The sequence below is a fragment of the Trachymyrmex septentrionalis genome, unplaced genomic scaffold (genome assembly GCF_001594115.1).
Source record: "Trachymyrmex septentrionalis isolate Tsep2-gDNA-1 unplaced genomic scaffold, Tsep1.0 scaffold52, whole genome shotgun sequence".
In the NCBI taxonomy this organism is placed as follows: Eukaryota; Metazoa; Arthropoda; class Insecta; order Hymenoptera; family Formicidae; genus Trachymyrmex; species Trachymyrmex septentrionalis.
Window position 1 is genome coordinate 729,749 of NW_017305694.1, and position 13,250 is coordinate 742,998.

Sequence of the window (13,250 nt, forward strand, 5' to 3'; positions counted from 1 at the left end):
TTAAAGCATTCGATCGCGCATTTAGGGACGCAGTTTTCGCGACGAGTCGATTTTTTCTTTTTCTCGCTCTCTTTCTCTCTTTCTCTTTCTCTCTTTCTCTGGCAGCGGAGAGGCGCGACATTCTATTTGTGTGTGCGAGCGCGCGATGTTAGCACGAGGAACGTTGCAATCGAACGCGATCCTTTTGCAACGCGTATTTCCACTCGTATGTATGAATACAGCGTGGATATTTCAGCATCATTTACCGATTACGTGACAGATGTCAGTGTGTGTGTGTGTGTGTATGTGAAAGTTTCTTTGCATGTGTTTCTTTCGCGTGAGTATTAAACAGTTATAACGTACATAATTGCGTATCGTGTATGTAAAATTTTGTGTTCAAAGTTTGTTATCTTTCATTTGTTTCCTTTTACAATATGACCTTAGTGCCAAACACGTTAAAATGTGTTCCATTCTGCGCTCATAACGTTCGCGAGCATCCGCGAATGATAAACAACGAGGATGAAACGATTCCAAAGAATTGATTCCAAAGAACGTTACGAGTGTCAAATGGAATGCAGTCTATTTCCATCAATGTAGATTAACTTTAATCTAGATTCAACTTAAGATACTTTCCATTTGGTAACTCAAGTTGACACAAACATCAATCTTTCTTCCTTGACATTCAGAGTGAGTAGCAAGGATAGAAAGACACTTGTGTTGATTTGTGTTATCAAATGGAAAGTATCTTCTCTTTTATCTTTTTCCAAGAATTAGAAAAAGATAAATTAATTAAAGTTAATCTACGTTGGTAAAAATGGGCATTGACAGTTTGTTTTTTATTCATAGATTGCGTTTAGGGAGATGCCACTATTTGTGTCATCCATTCTTGTTTCACGTTTAATAAATGATGAAGATAAAATCATATAAATAGTGCTGATAGCATCTCCCCGAACGCACTCCTACACTAAAATGCATTAAGTCACAGTGTTAAAAATCGGCCCGAGATTTCAAATAGAGAAAGAATTGATCAATAGCGTCGACAAATTTGTTTAAATATGATTTATTCATTCTTTCTTTGTCTGAGATTTTGAAGCGATTTCAAGTATCATGGATGCACAAGTCTTCAGAACTATCCTCGATTTCATCAAATTTCAAAAATATTTTGGTATTTTATTTTATAATATAGACTACTTTACTTTATAATATAGAAAATGTATACTAGTTTAGAAAATGTATAGAAAATGTGATATACTAGTTTCAGAGGTCTATTTTCCATAGATAATCAATGGCGTTTTTTCGTTATACAATCAGAAACAACTAAGACTCTTAATTTTCTGATCCTTGAAGATGAAGACAGCCTTAGCTATAGTTGCTTCTGGTTGGATGACAAAAAAATGCTCCAATACAGTTTTGGAACTTAATATGAAATAGATATATGATTGAAATTTGGTGAAACCAAAAAGGAAAATCTAATTGTAATGCAGTCTAACGTAGAAATAAAAAACGCACACCTAATGTCTGTTCTTTGCAGTTGAACTAATTGCATTTATGTACAATGAATTTTTTGCGATAAGAGACAAAGTGTAAGCTAAATCAGAAAGAGATTAAGATTGAGATTGGATTAGAACTTAACCAATCAGATGAAAGAAAACCAAACTCGAGTTTAATGAACTTTTGATTTGATTGGTTTAATTCCAATCTAATCTCAATCTCTAATCTGATTACAGCTTAATAGATTGCATTATTACTAATTGTTTACTAATGCTGAACAAAGATGAAATATTACATTGTCTCTTGATGAAAAGTATTAATTATTTGTACTTAAAATTAAATAGATATTATATTGGAAGTTTGGCGAAGGCAAAATGATTTAAGTACAGTCTAGTGCAATGACAAAGAACAGACTTATTATCTTTTTCAAACTTATTACCGTTCATAGTTGCGTACATTAAATCCATAAGTTATTTATTACTTAGTTATGCCATTAATTATAAGATTGCATTAATTTAATAATATTTAATACATAGGAAACTTATCCTTCAACGCCACCTGTCTGGTTTGCCGAATCCGAGGAGACTAGTGTTACGAATGCTGTACAAATTTTAAGCAACACAACAGGCCGTGACAACCATGTAATCAACCAAGTTGGTATCCTGTTGAAAGAGTTATGCAGACTACATTCTTTACCGGAACCACCAGATGTTGAAAGGCTGAGAACCGCTTTGGATCCTTTACGTTTAGGAGGATCGAATGAAGCTGTGGCGCAAAGGATGGATGCTGAAGACTTAGACGATATTGACGAAGATGAAGAGAGTGAGACTGAAGAAGACCTTCATCTGGATATGGACGAAGGAGACGCTAATTCTAAAAATAAAGTAAAGAGAAATGAATTAGTGATTGATTTATTTTAGTTATTGTCATCAATCTTTGTTATTAATATTTGTCATTAATCTTTAATAATACAGAGTGAAGAAATGGATTTGGAACATCTTGCGACATTGGAAAGGTTGAGACAGAATCAGAGACAAGATTATTTAAAAGGATCTGTTTGTGGAAGTGTACAAGCTACCGATAGACTCATGAAAGAATTGCGTGATATATACCGAAGTGACAGCTTTAAAAAGGGTATGTTATTGATAATGAGGCTTCCGCAGATATTTACTTTAAATATTTACATTAGATGATTTTTGCGGGTTATAGTTGTGTCGTGTTTTATTACTAATAGGTATGTTTCGTAAACCTTTATTAGAGCGAGGAACGCGCTCATACTGAACTGCTCTACCGAATTCCTTTTATAATCGTTGTTGAGGGAGAAGGGAGAATGAGAAAAGCGGCATCTCCTTAGCTTGTTAAGAGAACATATTTTACTTACGTTAAAACCTATAAGTCTGTTTTAAATTATTTGAATGTTTCTGTATTTCTCGAACTTCTCTGCATTTGTTCGAAAAATATAACGTAACTATAATAGTCGTTTTATAATTGGTGTCTTAATGTTGTATTTTGACAATGCTGATTGTGTGACATGTTTCAATCTGACATCCCGTTGATATTCCTTCAGGCGCACGTTGATCATTTCACTAATGTATACTTTCACAAGAGCAAGATATTTTATATATTTTAGCAATACTGAGTGGAGGTTTTTAATCTTTAGGATTTCTCTTTAGGTTTGCTCTGTCTTGAAGGCTCGAAAAATTTTTCGACGTTGACCATGATAAATTGTTTATTGGGATGTTGATTCTTAAGGCCGCAACACAGACTTTTGCATAATGCATAATGCATAAGCGAATTAACTAATCAGAATCTTTCTTTTCCTTTTTTATTTCATAAAAAAGAGGTATTTCGATTGGTTGATTTCCTTATACACACACACTATGCATTATGCGTTATGTAAGAGTCTGTGGTGGTCATTAAGGAAGTCTAAGAATTTGCGAAGTTCGTCATTGCCATGTCTCCAAATTACGAATGTATCGTCTACATAACGGAACTAAGTTTTTGATTTGATAGCTGTGACATCTTACGAAGGGTATCTTCTTTGAAATATTCCCAGAAGAATTTGCAATTACAGGAAAGATGGGAGAGACCATTGCTACGCTAGAAGTCTGTTTGCAAAATTGGTTGTAGGAGAAATATGCGATTGTTGATTAGTGTTCAACTAAAGGGATGATTGACTTTATGTGAGGTTTTAATTAGACCTGTATTTATAATCTGTTCTTCTTTCAAACCGTCTGAAATAATATTTTTAAGATGCTAATACGACTCTCGGTTGACATCTTAAGACTGTACTTAAGACAACCTTAAAAATAAGAATCAATTATGAATACTGGCCTTAGTTCCTTTCATTGAAACTTTTGTGAAAAGCGACTCTACATCGAAGCTTATCAATATATAATATTTTCAGGACGCACACGGATTTTTTTAGATTTCCGTATGAAATTCATCAAGTCGGTGAGCTAGGGAATATGAGGGATCGCATGTCGGGGATTTTATGACACTAACAATTGGTCTGAATATTGAGTTTATATACTTTTGGTAGACCATATAATCTTGGTGAAAAACATTTGTAGATTTTAATGTTGCTTTAGATCAGGGGGTAATCATGTAACTTTTTTCCTAACTCGGAAACGTAAAAAATGAAAATTGTTATGTATGTATATATGTATGTATATATGTACGTATATATGTACGTATGTACGTATACACATATCAAAAATTTTCACTTTTTACATTTCTGATATAAGAAAAATGTTACATAATTATTGATGAGCTTTGATGTGAAGTCATTTTTCACAAAAATTTGAATCAAAGAAACTCTAAATATAATTAAGGTCCCCAATAATATTATCCTTTTAATTGAGTACTGCTTAACAATCATATTCTTCCTACAGCGACCAATTTTACAGATTTTTGGGACAGCTACGGGCTCTCTCATCTTTCCTGTAATTGCAAATTCTTGAAACTTTCAAAGAAGATACCTTTGTAAGATGCCAGCTATCAAATAAAAAAATTGGTTCCGTTACGTTGACGATACATTCGTAATCTGAAGACATGGCAATGATAAATTTCATAAAGTCTTAGACCTTCTCAATAATCAACATCTCAATAACTGATTTATCACGGGCAGAGAAGAGAATAGAGGGCTTCCCTTCCTAGATATTTTTGTCACAAAGAAAGCTGACAATAGCTTAGACTATCAAATATGTAGCAACACACTAACAGATTATACCTACATACTGAATCATACTACGACCTAGCAAAAAACAAAAACAGTCAACAATCCACTTGTGCAATAAGTATCTGATAAAGAATACCTATAGACAAAACTTAACCATTTAAAATAAATCCTGCAACGAAACGGATGCAATAAAAGGGATCTGAACAGGAGAACCAGCAGATACAGGGCAAAGAACGGACAAACAATCACAGAATGAGTTAAATAAGAAAAGCTTTTTATTCTCTTATATTGTAAAAGAAACAACAGACCGAATCGACAGGATTTTAAACAAATGGCAATATCTGAATTTTTCAAGCCATCAAGGAAGACAGAATAAATCTATATATATAAAGAGAAATCATAAAGATTAAAAACCTTCACTCCGTTCCGCAAAAATATATATAATATACCTTGCTCTTGCGGGAAAGTATAAATTGGTGAACCGATCAACGTGCGCATGAAGGAATATAAACGGGATGTCAGATTGAAACATGTCATATAATTAGCATTGTTAAAACACAATATTGAGACAGCAAATACTATTTGATAAAACAACTATAATTACAATGACATCGTATTTTTCGAATAAGTATAGGGAGAAGTTTTAAAGAAATACAGAAACATCCGGATAATTTAAACAGAGATATACAAGGTTATAATATAAGTAAAATATGAAATCATTCGGATAATTTACATAGACATATACAGTTTATAACGTAAATAAAATATAACCTTTTGATGTACTAATAGAGATGTCAAAAAGACATCTCTTAACAAACTGGCCTCTTAAAAAAAAGTGGCCTTTTCTCATTCCCGCTTTACACTTTAATAGCGTTTATATAAAGGAAATTCTTTGGTGGTGCAGTTCAATATTGCTCAGTATCAGTGCATTGCTCGACCTGATGAAGTGGACAGTAAGATTTACGAAATAATGGATAACGACACGGCGGTAACCCTCTGCATCTTTGAAGAGTATGTTATTTTGAAAGTTTTGAGATTATAATTAAGTTTTTATAATTGTACATGCATTTTATATGTATATAGTGTTTTTAAATTTGATAAGTTTTTGAAGTAAATTCTTTACATACAATAAACAAGAAAATCATGCGAACTTAGATTTAAAAATGTGTAGGATGAAAGTTAAAAGATTAGATAAAAATTATTGAAAGATATTTTACAACTTTATTCATCTGACGAAAATTGTATTCAACTGACGATATTTGACTAGTATTAAGTCACAGTTTGCCAGAATTATTCGAGATGTTCTCTATTATTTGATTGACTGTGGACAATTTTAAATCCCTTGTATATTTCAATTTTAATTGAAAATGGAAACATAACCTTCATTAATGTATTTTTGATACTTGTGAAACTATTTATATTTTGTGAACTATGACTTGATATTAATCGTCAGTTCAAAATTTTGTTGTTGAATTTTTTAATAACAGTATTGCAATAACAGTATCCAATCATTTAAATTATTTTTTAGCTTTTTTTTAACAAATCACGTCGAAAACAGATTACAATAATCACATAAAATAAGACTCAAAAGAATCGATCAGTGAAAAATGTAAAAAAGCCCGTCAGCTACATCAGCTGTTCAGATGCACAGAAATTTCTTTATTTTTGTGTGAATGTAACAGAATGAGTAAAATATACGTTTCGATTCTTCAATTCCTTATCAATATAAAATATAAATCGAAATTACATAAATAATGTAAATTCCAAGTTGATGATTCCCGACAATTTAGTTCGTCCTTTTTTATCCAAATGTCAAATTAGCTATGTAATGAATAGCCCAATGATTATCAAAAATAATATAAAAACTTACATAAAATAAAACCGAAGTTATATACATTGCGTCACTCAGTAGAATCACATCGCTCATCAGATTATCAGATTTGCTGTGTAATTATTCAAAAGAAACACGAAAAATTAGAGAATTATTAAAATTATTCGTCTATTTTAATTATATCAACTTAAATGTAAGCGTTTTCTCGCAACTCGATGTAAAGGTCTTGTGGTGTCGACAGTTAGAGATACAATGAGAATCAAAATAATAAAGTCATGTAGTTATTGAAACCAAAATAAAAATAAAAACATGAGAGGGTAAAATCAACGTCACAATACCACAAACAAATTCATATATAGTTCTAAAAAATACATATCATTCTGTAAATTCAAACTCTGTTGTCTGGTGAACCCATTGGAACACCAAAAGTCTGTTTATAAAATTTGGTGTTGAAACTAAAAATTGAATTAAGTACTAATTCCAACGCTTTAAAAAATTCCATTTTGGGAATGTTCGTTTTTCTTTCAATGAAATACCATCTCCTCTCTATGCCTTCAAAAATCAAGGTCAATAGATACATTTATGAATAACGAAGCCACATTAAGGGATAAAAGAACTTCGTTGTCAGGGATTGTCAAATTAGAAATGTGTTTAGTCAAATGAAAACTGTTCTTGATAAAACTGTTTGCTACTGCTACTGTCGAGAGAATTTCGAATTAATAATTAAAATTCTTTTAAACAATGGATATCTGAACCTATATTCTCTGTAGTCAAAAATAGGTTGTCAAAGAAATTTGAACAATGACCAGGGTAACACACCTACGGATAAGACAACGGACAATAATGAAGATAAAATTAATCACGTTTTCTACAATCCCCTTTATATCAGTTTTATCAGAAAAAATAAAAAAATATTTTTAAAAAGGCTCCTTAATATACATGGCATATAAAGGGATTAATAATCTTAGAGGGTTCGTCAGGTCACACACATAAAGACGTTCGTCCCAAGCTATCTTACACAGACATTGTATATAAAATTGATTGTCGAGATTGTGAAGCATCATATATGGACCAAACAGGTAGATGTTTGAACACACGCATAAATGAACATAAAAATCACATAAATTGGAACACTACACAGCATTCCATAAGAACACAGAATTAGTCTTTAACATGAGTTTGATTGGGAAAATGTCAAAATATTGGACGAGGAAAAGGTAATAAAAAGATTGATAAAAGATAAATAAAAGACTTAATAAAAGACTGATTTCGGAAGCGATCTGTATAAAGCAATAGAAACAGAGTTTAAATTTACAGAATAATACATATTCTTTAGACTCACTATACATGAATTTGTTTGTGGAATTGTGACGTTGATTTTGCTCTCTCCTGTTTCTTATTTTTATTTTAATTTCAATAACTACATGACTTTACTATTTTGATTCTCATTGTATCTCTGACTATCGACACCACAAGACCTTTACGTCGAGTTGCGAGAAAACGCTTACATGTAAGTTGATATAATTAAAATAGACGAATTATTTTAATAATTCTCTAATTTTTCGTGTTCGTGTTTTTTTTTGAATGACTACACAGCAAATCTGACAACCTGATGAGCGATGTGATTCTACTGAGTGACGCAATGTATATAACTTCGGTTTTATTTAATGTAAGTTTTTATATTATTTTTGATAATCATTGGGCTATTCATTACATAGCTAATTTGGCATTTGGATAAAGAAGGACGAACTAAATTGTCGGGGATCATCAACTTGGAATTTGCGTTATTTATGTAATTTCGATTTATATTTTATATTGATAAAGACCCGAATTGAAGGGTCGAAATATATTTTATAGTATATTTTACTCGTTTTGTTACATTCACATGAAAATAAAGAATTTTCTGTGCATTTGAACAGCTGTAGGCTCTGATGGGTTTTTTTACATTTTTCACTTACAATAATCACCATTAAAAAAATTTTGTTTCACGTGTAGTTGCTCAGATGAGGAAAATAGGTTTCTTCTCTGCCCTCTCTTTGCATAACATAGAGTACAAAGACATTCAACCAACCTCTTATATTAATTCTTTTTTCCATCAATTCTTCAAATACGACATTTTTTATTAATAATTATGGTTTTTTTTTAAATCCGTTTAGCCTTTTAATCACCGAAAACTTTTAACTTACATATGTAGGGCGCGAGTGGGATTGAATCCGGAATTACAAATCTTAAGTCGACGATACAAAGCGTGTAGCTATTTGATATTCCTCATTTTTCTTAAGCTGAAATAGTTAGTAAAATAAGTGTCTATTCATATTTTCGTTGTCTCATCTGAACAGTTAACATTTGCTCACTGTTGTTAAATACTGATCCATCAAATTTGTCGCCTTTAAGTTTCAAATAGATGTGAAACTAAAAGGCAACATGACTTTCAAAAACTATAATTATTTTTCACATATTCAAAGAATATGTTTTTGTTTTTTTTTTTGCATTTTAAAAAATTTATCCTTTTTTATTGTCTAATGTGTTGTCAAAAGAATTTTGAAATATTCTGTATACATTTGATATTTTTTTTCCAGGAATGTATAGCATAGAACTAGTAAATGACAGTTTGTATGAATGGAATATCAGATTGATGTGTGTAGATCCTGATTCACCACTTCATAGCGATCTCATTCTTTTGAAAGAGAAAGAAGGCAAAGACAGTATTCTTCTCAATATGCTTTTCAAGGTAATAAGGCTAAACTTAAGACTTAAGCTTCGAATAGTAATAATAGGAATAGTATTATGACAATATATAGTATATATAGACAAAGATGTAGTCCCATTTACTGCTACTATATCATCTAGGTCTAGAGAATTCTTCTATAACTCCTGACAAATTAGTTCCAGCTCAATGTTGTGTATTGAGTCTTATAAGACTGCTCAATCTTTCTCTCCTTCAGATCTTAAGCTTAATCCTAGGATATGTGCATTCCTTTATATCTTTAGGCTTAGTATAGTACTAGAATCTGTATCTTTTTAATCGTGCTTTTTTGATCAATCTCTTTTAAAATGTATTTACAGAGTGATTCAAAATAACCTTTTATCCTTAAAGGGACATATTCTTGGCCGTATTCTGAGACGATTTTTCATTTACGAAAATTTTGTTCGAAGCTTAGTTTTCAAATTATAAGAAGAAATAGTTAGTTACCCCTTAACTAAATGGGGTACGAGGGTCACAAATGGAGGGATCTGGCTCAGGGACGGGAACAGTGGCGGGATTTGGTATTTGCGGCAATGAGCTTTCGAGTTCCTAACGCCTAATAATAATAATAATAATAATAATAATAATAATAAGAAATAGTTAGCGTATCACGGGTCGCGTATAGGAGACGGGCAGGAGCGGTGCTCACGGTTAGACGCGGATGCTTTACGCACGGGGCGCACATTGACCGGATGCATTCACACGTTTATAAAAACACGTTCCTTCTTTCCCCTTCTTCTATCTTTCCCCTGTACCACACTATCTTTTTGTCTTTCATGTACTTTAAATGTGCTAATTTCATTAAATTATAAATTAGAATGATGAAATTAAAATGGATATTGAATCCTTTGAGTATTGGATTGCATTTTAATTACATTGATAAAATTGTTAGAGAAATGTCGTAAAAGAACAAACTTAGACAATAATTACGTGCGATAAGTATTATAAAACTATTGACATACAAATCGTACAATTATTACAATATGTATTTCGAATTCTAAGAGCGTTTCATACAATTCAACGTGTTGAAATACTTGATTAGACTTAATTGTATGTCAATAGGCATTATAATACTTGTGGCACGCAATTATTGTCTAATTTTTCAATTTTACAAAAATTTCTCTAACAATTTTATCTGCGATATCGCGCTCGTAGTATTTATTACAGACTTATGAGAAATTTTATGAGAAATTGCGATCGTGCTTTTTAGCATTCAAAGAGTTATGAATGTTTAAAACAAAAATGTAAGCCAAATACACTTTAAAAGCTTATTATTATCTTAATTATAAAATTGTTGTTACTTTGTAGATATTAATGATTCCATTTTGCTCTAGCTTCTTGAAATAATTAGAGGAATAAGTTTGGATGCACCGTAATAATGCTCAACATAACTGTTTACTGTAATTCACTGTTTACTTCCATCACTCAAATATTAAATGTCTTTTAAGTACGTAGATATCTAGTCACACGTTTCCACGATGAGATTCTTCTTTTATAAATTATGTCACGTTTTAGCATATTGACACAATTCGATTACATTCACTTGACAACACGAGGAATTTATTGACCGGTTAATCATTTAATCAGTAACAATCACAAATGATTGATTATTCCGCGATTGAAAATCACACGAAGCTATAAATAAAACACGTGTCCGCACACAACATGTGTTAATCACGCATCACTGAGGCGCTGATCTGCACTCATATTCATTGCAGTCATAATCAAGAAAGCTGCTTGCTGCACATAACACATGTGCGCCCCGTGCGTAAAGCATCCGCGTTTAACCGTGAGCACCGCTCCTGTTCGTCTCCTATACGCGACCAGTGATACGCTAACTATTTCTTCTTGTAATTTAAAAACTAAGCTTCGAACAAAATTTTGTAAAGGAAAAATCATCTCAGAATACCAAGAATATGTCCCTTTAAAGACAAAAGGTTATTTTGAATCACCCTGTATAGGGGTGACGGTCAGAATAAAATCTGGGATTATGAGTTGATCATTTTCATAAGGAGTCAGACGTCACCGCATTAAGCTTTGAATAACATATATATATATATATTAATTTACGTTTTTTTCTAAACTTTTTTTGTAGATATTTTATTCCTAATTTTTATCGTAGGAAACTTATCCGTTTGAACCTCCATTTGTAAGAGTCGTACATCCTATCATATCTGGTGGATATGTTCTTGTGGGAGGTGCCATTTGCATGGAACTTCTTACAAAACAAGGGTGGAGTTCGGCGTATACAGTAGAAGCTGTTATAATGCAGATTTCAGCGACGTTAGTGAAAGGGAAAGCGCGTATACAGTTCCAAGGATCAGGCGGCGCTGGCAAAGTATGTGGCGGACAAGGCCAATATAGTTTGGCACGTGCCCAACAGTCATTCAAGTCTCTTGTACAAATACACGAAAAGAATGGTGAGAATTTACTTTCTTATGCGCTGTTATTAACATTGCTTAAAAACGTGTTTTTTTTTTTAATAGGTTGGTTCACACCTCCAAAGGAGGATGGCTAATGAACACCAACTGCGGAAAAGTACCGAAAATATGATACATGCTTACAGCTGAGACTTTAATTCGGTGTGTGCCCAACAAGTAATTGTTATGATAATGATTTGATACACAAACACAACAGTAACTAGGTAACTTAAGATACTGAATTAATCTAACATATAATTCCTTTGATGGCTAAAAAAGCTGCCGTACACCTTGGTTATATATCCATATTTTTTTCGGTCATTAGTAGTTAGATCGCGAATTATATCGATAAATGTAAGGTATCATTTCGCTTGAAATTGATTCTTATGTTTTAAGAATCGCATTGTTACAGTATCGTAATTTTATGTACTCACTTCCCCTTAAAGATACATATGTTGTACGTGCGAAACAATATAATTATTCTGAAAAATTTTCGTTTTCTGAATAATGCGATCGTGCTTCCTGTCTCTTTAACGGGAAGAGATTATGATTGAATGTTTTATATAAATAATGCTGGACAAATTTTTAAGTTTTTCTTTTATTTATGTTTTACTATTGTGTCTTTTCTTCTATTTTTTCTAAAGCAACTGTTATGCTCGATGCATTTCAATGACGAGGCTGTATTTCGTTGCTAATATATGCCGTAAACAAGTAAAAACAGTGGTAGTAAAAATGCATCTCTTGAAGAACAATGTACATCACTTCTATTCTTGAAATCTTTTGTCAAATATCTCTTGATATTCAAAAATTATGTGAGCGTACAACCAAAACATCTTTCTTTTTTCCAAAACTATGTAGAAATAAAATGGCTAAATAAAATATAAAAGTATAACTTTTACATCGGGAGGCTCTAGAGAGTACGATTATAGAAATTACAAAAGTCTTTGCAGGCTTTTAAGACTTGCAATTAATTATATGTTTTGTAAAACTAATTTTGTCTATATCAATAATCAAGTCAAGATTTTTGACACGAGAAGCGATATTTTTTTACATTCGGCGAATAGTATATTTCGTAACATTATTGGATTAGATGAAAAGTAGATTTTACAATGCTTGTATCAGTTGCTTTCTATTTACACTAAAATTTAGATAGTTCTCATTTGTGAGAACAACACGTCTTAACTCAGTTGAATGTACGCTCCTTTTCATTGTGACAAGCGAGATTCAACTGAGTTTTTACCTACAATCTCGAGAACGTATACTTTGTTGACTGGGTCTTGTTAACTCACATTAAAAATAAAGTAGACCTATGTTATGAAATAACTTTGTCATCAAAGTAAGCAAGTAGTGATGTCATTTTTATAATCACATCACTTTTGACTCACTTATGTGAAAATGGAAAGCAATTATTGCACAATACAGTAATTAATGTGGATGTGTATCTTTTTGGATAGAACATAAGAATGACATAAATGCGAATATATAGATGCTGTAGCAGCATATGTTTTCTTTCTTAAACATTACAAAAATTTATGTTGATCTTTTCTTTTGTAATATTATCTAGATGGCTTATAGCTTTCTATAATATTATATAAATAAATA

At 31.8% G+C, this 13,250-nt stretch overlaps 1 protein-coding gene across 2 annotated transcripts in view; it reads left to right on the forward strand.

Annotated features, from left to right (window-relative positions):
- The window catches only part of LOC108751857 (ubiquitin-conjugating enzyme E2 Q2), a 17,822-nt gene that overhangs the window by 1,003 nt on the left and 3,569 nt on the right, over window positions 1-13,250 (forward strand). Inside the window, exons 2-6 of one of the 2 annotated variants that reach the window (XM_018492324.1) lie at window positions 2,007-2,354; window positions 2,445-2,604; window positions 9,062-9,213; window positions 11,351-11,648; window positions 11,715-11,872. In XM_018492324.1, coding sequence (XP_018347826.1) covers window positions 2,007-2,354; window positions 2,445-2,604; window positions 9,062-9,213; window positions 11,351-11,648; window positions 11,715-11,746 — 990 coding nt within the window. In that variant the 3' untranslated portion in view covers window positions 11,747-11,872. The remainder of the gene's footprint in view (window positions 1-2,006; window positions 2,355-2,444; window positions 2,605-9,061; window positions 9,214-11,350; window positions 11,649-11,714; window positions 11,873-13,250) is intronic. The other variant, XM_018492325.1, reaches the window with a different exon arrangement.